The following is a 14,679-nucleotide window of genomic DNA, read 5'->3' as shown; positions in this document are numbered from 1 at the left end:
GAGTAAACAAGTAGCAAAAACATGCAGTTACTTGTTCCTGGACAGTAGGATTCTTAAAGTCAGGGATTATATTTGGATAATCCTATACTCATTTATTCATATTCTTTGTCCCCAGCACAGTGACCAGGCTCATCATAGACACTCATAACTATTTGTGGACCGAATGAATGAACCCCTCCAACTCTCATTCTCCTTGTCAAAAAAAATGAGTATAAAATATCCATTTCTAGGAGATAACAAATATAAAGCATCTGAGCACATAGTAAGAACTCAATAATTAGTAGTCCTTATAAAAGTACTATTATCATTGCCTTAAAATTTGCACACATTATCTCTGCTACTACACTGTAAGCTCCAGTGTGGCAGGAAATGTGTCTTATTTATCTTTGAATATCCCAAGGTTCTTAGCACAGTGTCTTGCATAGAATAAATTAAATTATCTGTAAAAATTCAGAGGATAAATAAAAGTCTTATTTAGGAATTAAATTGACAGGTTAAAGAAATTGTGCAGATTGAGAAAATCAAAGCTAGGTTAACTACTCTCTGTAAGGAATACTTAATTTCTAGAATAGAGATAAAATATAGATGGGAAAAAACCTCTTAAAACTTTGTAAAAACACACAAGAATTATGTGTGGTGAAAAATGCCATTATAGAACAATTAATAGAGAATATCATGTACATAATTCAAAACACATAGCTTTAATGTCACCATCTCAGAGACCACTTAATCTAATCAATCTCTAGCATATTTTAATTATTTGCATACCACTTATAGCCATCTGATATTTTTATTTTTGAGTTAATTGATTGATGAATTGATTGATTTTCAAATTACATATCTCCCCCAATAGAATGTAAGCTCTATAGGAGCAGTGATCTTGTCTGACTTGTTCCCTTTTTGTATTCATGGCACCTAGAGCTGTATCTTGTACATAGTTGGTGGACAAATAAATACATGCTGACTAAAGTAGTGCATATAAAAAATAATACTACATATTGTTTATGGAAGTATATATAAATTAGCAAAAATTTTATAAAAGAGAATTGAAAGTATAAGCAGGAATTTTTAGGGGTGTGGTGTTTTGTAGGCAAAAGCTTGGGGAATAAGACTCAGTACTGTGGTCAGAAGGAACTTTACTTATATCTGAAATGGCTTATTTAAAAAAAGACTAGAAGCAAAAGATGACAAAATAGTAACTATTTCGGTTATATGAATTTCAGTGTTACGTTATTCTTTGCACTTTTCTGTGTTTTCAATTTCTCAAAACAAATTTAAAAAATAGAAGGTCTGAATGGAGAATAAATTAATCCCTTGTAGTTTTACAGGATCTAAAGTTCTCTGAGGTGTTGTTATGTACACTTGATCATCACAATAATTTTGAGGTAATTATTACCAGCCTTATTTTATATGAGAGGAAAATGAGACCAGGATTTATGAAGAGGCGTGCCATGAGGACCAACGGAGTCAAGGAAATATTTGGCTGATAACCTGACCTAGAGATGATTTCTCTTTTGAGATATAACATCAAAATCCTTCAGATACGAGAGCTAGATAAGAGGTAAAAAGAAATTAGCTTTGAGGCCTGTAGGCAAGAGACCTGGAAGAGTTCAATATAAACTGACAAAGAACAAATGAGCAAATATTTTAATCCAAAATAGAAAATATTCTCCAAATGCTCTTAGGCAAATTGCTGAAACTTTTAAAGGCTCGCTTTTCTTACCCATAAAATACAGTGATTACCTACTTTATATAGTTTTTGTGAGGATTAAATTGTTAAATTTTTGTAAAAGACAGCACAGTATCTGGCACTTAATAAATGTTCAATATTTGTGTTTTTCCTCTTGGTTTCTTAGGCTCTTGCATATTATGTTCAACCTTTGTAAATTGCCTTTTTTATAAGTAAAAATGATTGAATATGAGCAATTTTGTTGAATTTCATGCAATTATTCTATAAATGTAAGGTGTGATACCACTATCAACTATCCCATCTAGAGTTTACATGCAAGGGAAGGGCAGACCAAAATCTGAATGAAGCAGATAATTGTTTGGGGTTTGGGCTTGAGAGTCTATTTGCAAGGATGGATGAAAGGGATTTACAAGTATGTAAGGAGGAGAAGGAGAGTCCAGTTGGCAGAGATAGGTTTTCATAATCAGGGTTAGGCAATTGCAATCATGACAGCTGTTTGATAGTTTTTGGCACCAAAATATATTGACCAGCTGAGATATCATTAATGCTTAACAATTTTATCCTTATGAGCATATCTTGGCCAACTAGGTTGCCTTTGACCACCAAAGGGTATAATAATATATTCCAATGTAAATGCCATGTGTGTATCTGTGTAACTCACATTCATGTTGATGTGTTACAAAATATACACTAAATATAAATGCCTTTGCTTCTTTGGAATGTCATGTTAGATGGTGTGATTAAAGAGGAATAGAATTAAAATATAAATTGATTTATTAAAAAAACAGTTATTCTGGGAAATGTGTGTATGTGTGTGCACAACAAGTAAAAGAAATCTAATTATTAAAATAATTTTAAAAAATAAAAATTTGAATAACTTAATAGAAAAAGTAGTCTGGCTGGGGAAAGGCAGTTCTGTACCATATATGTGTAAAAATTAATACAGGCAGGAGAGAGGTGATTGAGAGACTTAAACAGAAGGCTGCTTACAGATCAGAAGAAACCCTTGGTCCAGTGTCATAAGTCTATGAAGACATTCCAGAAATGCTTCCAGCTAGGTTATCTCCTGATAGTACCTTTAAATTATGAGACAAAACAAGTAAGGCAAAAATATAAGAACATTTTTCAGAATGCTTCATATACTAAAATTTAATGCATTAAAATATCCAGAATATTTTCAGAACCTGTAATTTTGGCATTTGCTGATTAAAATTTGTAATACAAAGTTTTATTAAATAGCAAAAAACAGTCATTCAAACATAGAAACCTTACTACCTAATTCAAAATGCATGTGAGTAAATAATTTCACCTGAAGATTGAATTTTTGGGGGTTACTTTCATTAGCATCTCTGGACGGATCTCTAAACCTGGTAGTGGTCATGTATTTTTCCTTCCTTATAATATAGGTACTTGTTTGGCTACCAGTGATTGTTCCTCTTCCCTATACAAACTACTAAAAGTAACATCACTGTTCCTTCTTCAAAGTCAGAGACCTGACATTAAGTACTTTATATGAGGAGTATTGTTAAAAAGGAGGCAATCAAGCAAGTTACTCCTTACATCTGTGGAAAGACTTAATCATCTGATAGAAGTCAAGTAAAATACTGCTTGGGTTGCAAAAGTAACTACAAGTATGAGAATCTTTCCTACAAATACTTCACCTAGCCTGCCTGCCTGCCTGCCTGCCTGCCTGCCTTCCTTCTTTCCTTCCTTCCTTCTTTCCTTCCTTCCTTCCTTTCTTCCTTCCTTCCTTCCTTCCTCCCTCCCTCCCTCTCTATCTTGCTTGTTTGCTTGCTGGTGATTTGACACACTATTAAAGAAGCCCATTTTTGTGGTCTCGCTTATTTCTTTTCCTTCTTTAGATGGAGGGCTTTTACCCAAACTTGGAGAAAATACATCACGGAATATTAGTAGTGGAAAGGATTTTAGCAATCATCTAGGTCGGGTCCCGCATTTATAGATGAAAATCTTTAGATGGAGAAAGGTTTTACAACTTAACATTCTATGGCCAGTTAGTGGCAGAGCTGAGACAAGGTCTCAAACGTGCACCATTAACTAGACTAATATCATTTCCTCTATCGTTCTATCTTAAAACTACTTTTCAAGTCACCTTTCCCTGAAAATGTTATGTACCCACTTAACATTTTCAGATTGAATAATCAGCATCTTTGCTGTTGTGGTTTTGCTTTTCAAAGGTAATAGTGGGATAGCTCTTTAAGTTGAGACTCCTGGGATAAAGGAATCCTGGGAGCCAGCATGTAGGAAGTGTCCATCTTCATGCTCTGTCTTCACCTTGCACTGGCACTCCTCCACCAGCATCACCACTTTGATCACGGAGGAAAGTTCAGTGCAGTTCAGTGGCAAGTGCATCGTGGTGAACTTGGCAGGCAAACAGTGAGAGCAGAAGGTATGGGAGTGCTGCGCAGCTCCAGGAAAATGAACAGACCCGCATTTCCCAAAGCAAAGGTTGTTCTGAACAACTACTTTTTCACAGCCTTCGTGGGTTATAGTCTAAAAAGCAAACACATTTCCATTACATTATTTTGAATTATTTCTTTCACACACATAATGCAGAAGCTATGGACTGTAAATCTGAGGATAATTCACACTAAAAGTGTCAAAGCTTTCCAGTTTTGGATACAATTTGCAATATGCAAGTGATGGTATCTATAAGGGCATAGAACCACCTCAATTAAACTTTCTTCATTGAGTAAATTATTAAATAACCTTTAGGGAATCCCTAAGTTAACATAAAAATATTTTACTCTACATTATTAGTGCCAAACTTTAAGAAATTTTATTTAATTGGATGTGAGCGATTGAGAAATTCTAATGGTAATTATCTTACATAAGTAATGTGCCTTACTTTTTATTCCTCACAGTGCTTTGTGCATAGTAGGCTCCCAATACATATTTGTTACATTGATCATAGAATAGATCAGAACATTCTAGGTTTAATTCTATCCTATTCTGCAAGACCTGTAGTACATTCAAGTCTATGAAGTTGTATGCAAGCAGAGTTACAATGCATATGCCTGCAAATCATTGTAAATTATATCACCTTTACCTCTCATAACTCCAAGCACCTAGCTTTATGTGCCTTTCAAAATATGTAAGAGTCAAATATCTTAATTTTAATTTAATTAGCAGTAGAATTCAAAAGAAGAATCTCAAAAGAAATTTGATTGCCTGATTCTTAGGGGTAATTTTCTAATTGCACGTGGCCAACAGAGTAGTCATTATTATTTGATAATTGACTTGTCATTGCTACATATCCTTGCCTTTCCAGGCAGAATACTTAACTGCCTTGCACAGTCAATTGCCCTATTCTACTGCTTGCTTAATTGGGTAGCATTACTCGACTATAAAATTTTACTCTACCCTGCATTGTTTTTGGTTCAATATCTTCATGTTTAAGGACCTAATGCAAGTTCTCAATTTTAATTTAACATTTGGAATGTAGATATTGCCAGAACCAGAGGAAGTAGACAGTAGGATGCCCCTTTGTCTTAATAGCATGGGATTGATAATAATAACTACAAATCAGCCAACACAACATGAATCAGGAGAAAGGTACTTCTAAGGGGAGGAGATATGATCTCACATCAAGATTGATTTTTTAAAAAGCTCATATGAGAAAATAAGTTAAACAAAATCACTTTTTTGCTATCATAATACTAGAAATGACATGACAACTTTTGCCTGAGAACCTCAACGTACTTTGAGGTTGTGGGATAGCTTTAGCAAGCTATTAAAGAAGCCCCTCAAACCTATAAAGTAGTTAAGTATGGAATATAGGGATTAAGACCATCGTAAATGGATATGAGAGTATTTGGGAAGGAGTCCAATGCACCCCACCTTATCAACAAATGGAGTTGACCTGCTCATTCACATATTAATAGAGTGCAGAAAGATAGCTACAGAGGAGTTCTGGTGATTACTCTAAATTCTCAGTTTCCTAACTGAGGGTACAGTCTGACTTATATCTCTGAGTAGATCACCTCCAATGCAAAAATAAATAAATAAAACAAAGCTCTGTGTCTTCAGTGTGAATGAATGATTACTGATATTGACAGTATCATCATATCATTCTTGCAGCATTTCCAGAATGCCAAGAAAAAATGGAAAGGTCAGAAGGAAACTTAATCTTTGCCAAATCCTATGATGAATGCCCAAGGACCAAATCTGTAGTTAAGCTAGTCAGCCTCCCGACTGCCTTTTCCCCTACTCTCCATCCATCCCAGCTGTCCACTACCACCTGCAAACTCTTACCTGCTCTCCCCCAAGAACACATACCTGGCTGAAGGGCACTGTCCTGCAGGTCTCCCAATGTACTTCATGGCTTTTGATGGGCAAGATGACCCCCTGAGAAGCTGGACTTTTTCTGAACATGAAGTGGTGCCAGAATTTCTTGGCTTCTTCCCGAAGAGGAGATTTCTCCATTTTCATCCCATCTCTCGGCTGGATGAGGGACTGGGTTCCAGGTGGGAAGGGCTCACTATCTGAGTCCCTGGATGGATGCATGTCTCTCTCAGGCTTCTTCCAGAACCTGCCAAATCTGGACAGCATCTTCTCTCTCTGCCTCTGGCCTTCCCCTGCAGGGCTGGTGCCTACAAGGTGTGGCACTGCGACAAACAGATCTGGCTTCTCCTCAGCTTCCTCGTGGTTGCCTGTGGGGAGCTCTCTTTGATTCCTTGGCGGGAGTGCGGGGGAAAGAGAACTCTGATTCTGGCGGCCATCCTGGTGCCGTGTGGCCTTTCCTAGAGGCAGGAGTACCAGCAGCTGAAATAAGAGGAGATGCATGCTGTCAGGGGCCCAAGCTTCTTTTGCAAATGATGAGGCCCAAAGGAGAGGCTCATTCTCTGCAGGACTGGGAAAATGGAAATCGTATATATAGATACCTGCCTGGCGGGATGGGAAGGCAGGTGGTCAGTAGCCAGGCAGAATAAACACACTTATTGTTTGCTTGAATTATGTAGTGCTAATGGCCTCCTGCCGTCACTTTGGTTTTGTGAATTTTAAAAGGCCCCAGTGAAAGCCTGGGACCCAGGGGGTAATTAGCTAAGAGTTTAGCTACGTCTGGGGCTTAAAGAGCAGTATTAGCAAAGACAACACATTCTTTGCCTAAATTTCCCATGACTGTTGTCAGAAGAAGGACTAGAGTCAGCTCACATTTGCTGTGCATCTGCCTTGTGCTGGAATAGAATAGACAAGACATGTTGCTGTGAGAGAAGTATATTGGATAAAAATTAAAGGCATACATTTAGAAAAAGCCCAGGCCTTTAGGAAGGCTATTCACACACACACACGCACACACACACACACACACCCCCAAAGAAGTATATCAAAATTGTTAGAAGAAAGGAAGAGCTAGAAGGATGTTAATTTTTTTGAGCAAGGGACGTATTGCTTCTTACTTACATGTGAATTGGAGTTATTGATTTTTGCATGGTAACTGAGTAAAGGGAATACGTTTTCCTTTCCACACATAGAAACTCACAATTCCCAAGTTAATCCTCTCACATTAAGAATCAATTACTGGGTGCTAAATTTCACAACTGGTCAGTCATCAGATAAACTCTTCCAATTGTTCACATGTCTCTCAACAGGATACCAGGTAATAGACTGACAGCTCATCAGTCTTCAATGAGGATAGGGAAATGTCTCCCTCCAGCCATCCTATTGATTTTTTTCCCCCTTTAAACAAAGAGCCAGACATGAGAACATGGATTCTAAGAACCAGGTTTGATAACTTTGGGTGTGAAGCTGGCTAGTCAGTTTCTTACCTTATTGAATCCACATCATCTCCCCTTGTTTTACACTAATTGATGGCCAGGCTAAATAAAGATTGAGACAAATAAGAGTCTTCGAGGATCAAAGGAAAAATTGAAAAATAACTATCATTCAAAACTATCATGAATCAGCCTAGGATACGAAAAAGAAACATGTCCACAAAACTGAAACCCCAGAATAGAGTCCAATCAGCCTACCACATGATTCAAACAGTATTTCCACTGGGAAGCAATGCAATATCTGCTTTTATTTCTCCCCTTTTAATTCAATCACTATATTCCTTGTTTTCAGTAACACAAATAGTCCTGGAACATGTTCCCCCTTTTTTGTCAATACTGATTAAGCTTTCTTTCCAAGAAGTGACCCACTGGAGTCTGTTTTCCAGGCATTTCTGTTCTTCTTGATAGCCATACCTGATTTCTATGAAATAAAGCCTTAAGTAAGTCCCTTTACCCATGATAATGAGCTATTTTTAACATGGACCATCACTTTACCAGAATGCCATGAGTGGAGATATATTGTACTTGTACCAAATATCTATGGAACATGTGCTAGTATTAATGAAAGGTGCTGTTGATATATAATAAATGAGCATTTGTATTTGCCATTTTTTTTTTTTATTTTAGGAAAAGGGTCCTGCTCTGTTGCCCAGTCTGGAGTGCAGTGGTGCAATCATAGCACTCTGTAACCTCAAACTCCTGGGCTCAAGCAAGCCTCCTGAGTAGCTGGGACTACAGGCACACTACCATACCTGGCTACTTAAAATTTTGTGTTGTTGTTGAAACAGAGCCTCGCTATGTTGCCCAAGCTGCTCTGAAGCTCTTGGCCTCAAGCCATCATCTTGCCTCTGCCTCCTAAAGTGCTAGGATTACAGGTGTGAGCCACCATGCTATGTCAACATCTTTTTTTTTTTTAATTGACTGCTATTGGAATTTCTTAATTCCCCTCAGCCATCCAATGCAATACGCTTTCCAGAGCCAGTCACTAGGCCTCCTGGTATAATATGGTGTGGAAGCCAGCTATGATACCTTTCCTGAATCCTTTTAACTGTTACTTTTCAGTAACTGAAATTCCATTGTTATGAATCAGAGTATCTACTATTTCCCAAAACTAAAGACTATCTCAGAAATTCTATCTTGGGTCTCAGTTTGCTTGGCTCTGGAATTACTGAACATAAGATACAGTTGAGATAATTCCTGTTGAACTGAAATGCGTAGAAGACTCACTTTGTGTGTCAAGAATCATATTAGATACTGGTAGATAATTGAAAAACGAGTAAAACTTTGTCCCTGCCCTCAAGTAGGTTAGATAGTCTAGTGGTATTTATTATGCCTCATCTAACTTTATTGTATAAAATCATCTATAAGGATGTCAGTTATCCATTTTTCACTTTCCTTTAGTCCTAAACTTCCCTTCCTCTGATCCTAATTTGGGGCTTATAAGTGCCATTTAAAAATCATTCACAGAGAATATCCTTTTGCTGTTCTGTCACTTCTTTTGAGAAAATGTGCAAATATCTTGAAATGTTCTCCCTATTCCCATTAGTAAATACTATCCGTGAAAAGTAAATCCAGCAAAGCCAAGCCTTCTGTGATGAGAACTATGAAACAAGCCTATCTCCAACCTCTGCCTTTTTCAGCTAAAGGCGATGACTATCACCTTTCACCATCGTGACCATTCACCAGTTCTAAAGCCATTGATACACTGTGTGTGTATAATTATGTATGTATAACATGTAATATATGTATAATGTAATACATTATAATCTCTTAAGAACGTAAGTGAAGATTTTGTAGCTTTTAGCAAAAATATGCTGCCTCTGTTGGTCTTCAGTTGATACAGGCATCTAGTTACCTCCCAATTTAGATGAACCAAATGGAAATGGAAGTAGGTCTGGAGGAGGTCTCCAGACACAGTAGGAAGCTTTCATGAGGAGACAGCATCACCAATTATTAGTGCACTTAGTATCAAATGCCACAATGAAGGGTAGGCCTGAGTTCATGTGAGTGAGCCCAAGCCTGCTAAGTCCACTTCCTGGGCCAACCCTAGACATGCATGAGAACCAGAGGGGCCAATCCCAGAATCCATTCATTTCCATTTACAGTTCAGGCTTTCAGCAGAATCTGACTGTTTTCAACTTGACTTGGGTTTCTTAGGCACTAAGATGTCTTCAGGAACTCTAAAGACCTCAAGAAGATACCTAAATAAAATATGTTTCCATATGCTAGTGACTTTTACAAAATGGACAAGAAAAGAGGCTCATGAGACCCAGTCACTCAAGACATGTTGAGGTGGTTTGTCTCCTTTTCAGAGCTCCCCAGTGTGCCTGTGAGAGGACAGCAACAGCTACATTTTCTGTCCCTCTTACAGACTCTCAGAAGACAGTTAAAAAGAAGCCCAGTGCTCTCCAAGGGCAAACAGAGAGACTAAGTTCTTCCCTAAAAACCCATCTTAAATCAACAAAAGGTGAGATGCAGTGTTGAGGTGGGGGGTGGACATTAGAGTTAAATAGGACAACTGAGAGCTGGAAAAGGACATTTGGGTTGAAGGATTCAGGAGACAAATCTGACTGGGGAGCATGCCACTGCCTCATCACTACCTCTCTTTTCAAAATACAGAATAGCAATCATGTCATGGCAGGTTAGATTTTTTTTTTAACCCAGAAGAAAACAGGACCTTTTTTCTTATTTTCCAAGGAACAAGGAAAAGGGAAAATTAGGATACATGATTTCCCCTTAAGCCTTTTAATAAACAATTTAGTTAATTATTCAAAATGTAGACTCCCTCCTCCCCTTTCCATGGAAAAGACACGTGAGGAAGAGCCCCATCCCCTAAAGCTGCTCCTTTAACTGGACTAATTCTTTCATTCTTACAGCACATACCTGAGTGCCAGCTCTGTTCTAGGAACTGGAGATAAGTGTTGAGAGTGTCTTCGTTTAGGTTCAGGTCTAGTGGATTTTGCAACCTATAGGGACAGCCTAGCACATTCAAAATAAGTTTTACAGGGAAAATTTAGGCCAGGCATGGTGGCTCATGCCTGTAATCCCAGCACTTTGGGAGGCGAAGGTGGGCAAATCACCTGAGGTCCAGAGTTCGAGACCAGCCTGGCTAACATGGTGAAATCCTGTCTCTACTAAAAATAGAAAAATTAGCTGGGCATGGTGGCGGGCGCCTGTAATCCCAGCTGCTCTGGAGCCTGAGGCAGGAGAATAGCTTGAACTTGGGAAGTGGAGGTTGCAGTGAGCCGAGATCATGCCGCTGCACTCTAGCCTGGGCGACAAAGGGAGACTTCATCTCAAAAAAAAAAAAAAAAAAAAAGAAACAAAGAAAATTTAGGCAGGCGTCATTCCTGTACTAATCAGGGACTTTCAGGTAGAGCCAAATCGCAAAGACGTAGTGAACTGTATGCTTTATTTGTGCTAATTTTATTCAATAATAAATATTTGTTGAATTCAAGGAAGCACTGTAGACATGGTACAGTACATTTCTCTTATTTTTGAGTAGGTAATAAATACACATAGTAACAAAATTCAAATAACACACAAAAAAAATGCACAACGAAAGGTTGACCTTCCTCTGACTCCACCCCAGGCTGCCTGTCCTTGCCATGGAGAGAACCATTATTATCAGTTTCTTTATTCAATCTTTCAAAACTGTCACCCAAAGATACCAAAATGTGTGACCAGTGGAAAAAGACAAATATCAAATGGTGTAACTGCCGACAAAAAAAAATCCCCATTTCCACTTCAAGGCACTGATGCTTAGATTGTCTTTTAAAGATTAGATTATTCTGTTTGTAGTTTCAGTGCTCTCACTGTCCTCTGTTCAAAACACCCCCCAACACCATTGAGAAGCAGTTTGCTGTATTTTGGGTATTTTGTTTTTTGCATCTGAAGATGTATCTACTACTGTGCACAAGTCATGGACAATATCTACATGTGTCTAATCAGCTCCCTGCCAAGACTGCAGAGAGGGCACCTGCAAATCTGAGAATTAGGCCAAGGCATCCTGAGCTGTCCCTCACCGTGTGCCCCACCTTCCTACCTGTCCATGCATCTCCAATGCCTGTGCCTATACTTACAGCCAGTTCAGGATGCAGTCACTGATGCAACATCTCTGTCCTGCTCCTTCTTCCTCATCTTTAAAATTTACCTTGTCTGTTTTTCCTTTTGTAGAAAGCTGATCTCAGAGCTAAGTAATGTCAGTGGAAGTATCTCTGGACTTGAGGCCAAAAAAACGAAATCTGATTCCTCAATCTGCATTACAGCTTGTAAACTCTATGACATCAGGCACTTAACTTTATGTCCCTGAATGTCTGTAGAGGCAGTATTACTTGCCCTGTCTTCCTCATTTAGTCCACGGTCTTTCTTTTCACCCTGAATCTTACTATCATCCTGGGTGACTTCAGTGTCCATGTGGTTGGGTTTGACCATTAGCATTCCATCAGTATCCCATGGAAGTCCCATTCAATACCCTGCCTGAAATCTGACTGCTCTCATGCCAATTGGCCTCCCTACCCCCATTACATTCTGACTCCTGTTACTGTCAAGAACAGCTCTACCTCTAAACTGTGAATTCACATTCCACTCTCTCATAATGACATTGTGTTGTTTCAGTTCCTACAGCATCTGTCCCCTACTTTATCATAGTACTACCACCATTGTCATGAAATAATTTTTGACTGAACATTTGTTTAACGTCTGCCTCCACTTCAGATTTTTTTTTTTTTTTTTGAGACGGAGTCTCACTCTGTGGCCCAGGCTGGAGTGCAGCGGTGCAATCTCGGCTCACTGCAAGCTCCACCTCCTGGGTTCATACCATTTTCCTGCCTCAGCCTCCGGAGTAGTTGGGACTACAGGCGCCCGCCACCACGCCCGGCTAATTTTTTTGTATTTTTAGTAGAGACGAGTTTTCACCGTGTTAGCGAGGATGGTTTTGATCTCCTGACCTTGTGATCCGCCCGTCTTGGCCTCCCAAAGTGCTGGGATTACAGGCGTGAGCCACCGTGCCCGACCCATATTTTAATGTCCATAAAAGTAGGGTCTTTTTAGTCATCAGCTCAGGCTGTAGCACAGTCTTTCACATAGTAAATGCCCTAAAATATTCATTTAATAATAAATGAATTATGTAATTAATTGATTAACATATATAAATTCTTTGTCTTCATTTTCTTCCCTTTCCTGCTTTAATTCCATGGTCCATCACTTCAAACTTTTGCAATATTTTCCCTAGTCCCTTTTTTATTCTCTCACACCCATCTAACAAAAGTCCAACACCGGGCCCGGGCGTGGTGACTCACGCCTGTAATCCCAGCACTTTGGGAGGCCGAGGGAGGCGGATCACCTGAGTTCAGGACTTCGAGACCAGCCTGGCCAACTTGGTGAAACCCTGTCTCTACTAAAAATACAAAAATTAGCCAGGCACAGTGGAGCCCGCCTGTAATCCCGGCCACTCAGGAGGGTGAGGCATGAGAATCGCTTGAGCCCAGGAGGCAGAGGCTGCAGTGAGCTGAGATTGTGCTACTGCACTCCAGCCTGTGCGACAAGGCGAGACTGTCTAAAACAACAACAACAGCAACAACAAAAAGTACAACCCTGAAAACACCCAGCTGTTCATCTTCCCTGGGCCCACGCCTGAGATAGGGAATGCTTTCAGAGACACAGACGAAATGGGCAAAAACGGATTCTATACAAATTTCCTTCTGTCTCAACGGAACCCTCAACTCTGCTCAGCAATCCTTCTCATTCTTCTACTCAACTCACTTTTCATTTTCCATGTGGGTTAGTGAAAATCTTCTCTAATTATCTAAAACCTTTGACTGCTCTGCCTCTTTCATCGTTTTTGATAAATGACCCCTTTTTCTGCAGAGAAAGATAGAACCTATCAGATAAGTGAGTCTCCTTACATTTGACCATCAAACCACACCAGTTCGTTTCTCCTTTCCACACTGCTGTTGGAATCACATCCTTTCTAACCAACTTTACTCCATAGTCTACCCTGAATTGTCAAACTTTTGCACTCCACTGGATGCTTTTATATAATGTTTGATCATTTCAAATTTTCTTGATTCCATAGAAGTTTTCAGGTTCTGTACTTCAGTGTTGTCTTCTGCCTTTTCCAGTCAAATATTGGCAAGCTTTGTCACAACCCAACCTCTACTTTCTCACATCCACTTCTGGATTTACAAGACAGACATCTCCTCCATGTTACTGAGATGTATTTGGGACTCTGAAAAGCCAAGTTCCTTCTTGATTCGGCCATTCAGTGATTCCTCGGGCTTGTCTTAATTTGGGTACATGCATATCTTTCTAACAAGGAAGAGAGGCTCCTCAAGGGCAGGGATTATGTTTGCTGGAGACTACATTGTCAGCAGCTTTGAGAAAAGGGATTTTGTTTAACGCATTTTTCTGTTTCTTTTCCATTCCTGGTCCCTCAGTCTACATTTAGGAGGTGAACGGATGTTTGTTTTGACATACTGAGTCCAATAAAAATGCAAAAGGAAACTTCTGACATAGGCCCTTGTTGCGTTTTACTTTCTAAGAAGTATCGCTTTGTCCTGGAGAACTTATACTTAATTCTCTGTGTTTAGATTCTATTTTAAAATCAAATTTCCATGGAATCTGGGACTAAACCATTCTTCATTTCCCAGCCTGGCCACAGTCTCAGAGCAGGCCTTTGAACATTGTCACACCAGCCACAGTTCCCAGGCATGTCTCCCCTGAAGGATAATCACACTCCTAAAAAAGGTAATTCATGCCAGAGGACTATACGTCTGTTGGGTAACTTTATGCAGCTTGTAAATTGTTTTACTCCAGTTGGAGCATGGGGGTGGTGTATCACCAACAGAAATGAGTGTAGGGGGCATCTGTCTGAAAACTGTTCCCCCACTGGCCACCTTGCCAGTTTCTGCTTATACAATGCAGGCAGCTTGGGGGAACCATATTGTCCCTATAAGCTCGTAACACATGGACAAATGATTAAAAACACATGGAAAACAGTTCCACAGCTAAGCTAAAATTCAGATGGGAATGGAAAATCAACTTGCAAAGCTTTCAACTGACTCAGGGCCAAATGTAGGACAGAATGTGAGGCGAAGTTGCCAAAAGAGAGGAAAGTTGGGGAAAAAAGCAAGTCATGGATAGGAAACCTAAAACAATGACGCCTTGTATTGACAACGCTTCTCTAAGACTCTCCAA

At 39.3% G+C, this 14,679-nt stretch overlaps 2 protein-coding genes across 2 annotated transcripts in view; both read right to left on the bottom strand.

Moving 5' to 3' along the window:
- Positions 1-2,604: 2,604 nt before the first annotated feature.
- Positions 2,605-8,032, bottom strand: CER1 (cerberus 1, DAN family BMP antagonist). The gene is made up of 2 exons (XM_002819786.4): positions 5,987-8,032; positions 2,605-4,201 (listed from the first exon to the last, which is right to left on the bottom strand). The coding sequence occupies exons 1-2, from the start codon at positions 6,491-6,493 to the stop codon at positions 3,905-3,907; spliced, it is 804 nt and encodes a 267-aa protein (XP_002819832.4). The 5' UTR covers positions 6,494-8,032; the 3' UTR covers positions 2,605-3,904.
- The window catches only part of FREM1 (FRAS1 related extracellular matrix 1), a 271,959-nt gene continuing 263,666 nt past the window's right edge, over positions 6,387-14,679 (bottom strand). The window contains exon 40 of the mRNA XM_054519857.2: positions 6,387-6,472. Coding sequence (XP_054375832.2) covers positions 6,451-6,472 — 22 coding nt within the window. The 3' untranslated portion in view covers positions 6,387-6,450. The remainder of the gene's footprint in view (positions 6,473-14,679) is intronic.

The sequence above is a fragment of the Pongo abelii genome, chromosome 13, assembly GCF_028885655.2.
Source record: "Pongo abelii isolate AG06213 chromosome 13, NHGRI_mPonAbe1-v2.0_pri, whole genome shotgun sequence".
NCBI classification, from domain to species: domain Eukaryota; kingdom Metazoa; phylum Chordata; class Mammalia; order Primates; family Hominidae; genus Pongo; species Pongo abelii.
This window is presented reverse-complemented; position numbering and strand designations above follow the sequence as displayed.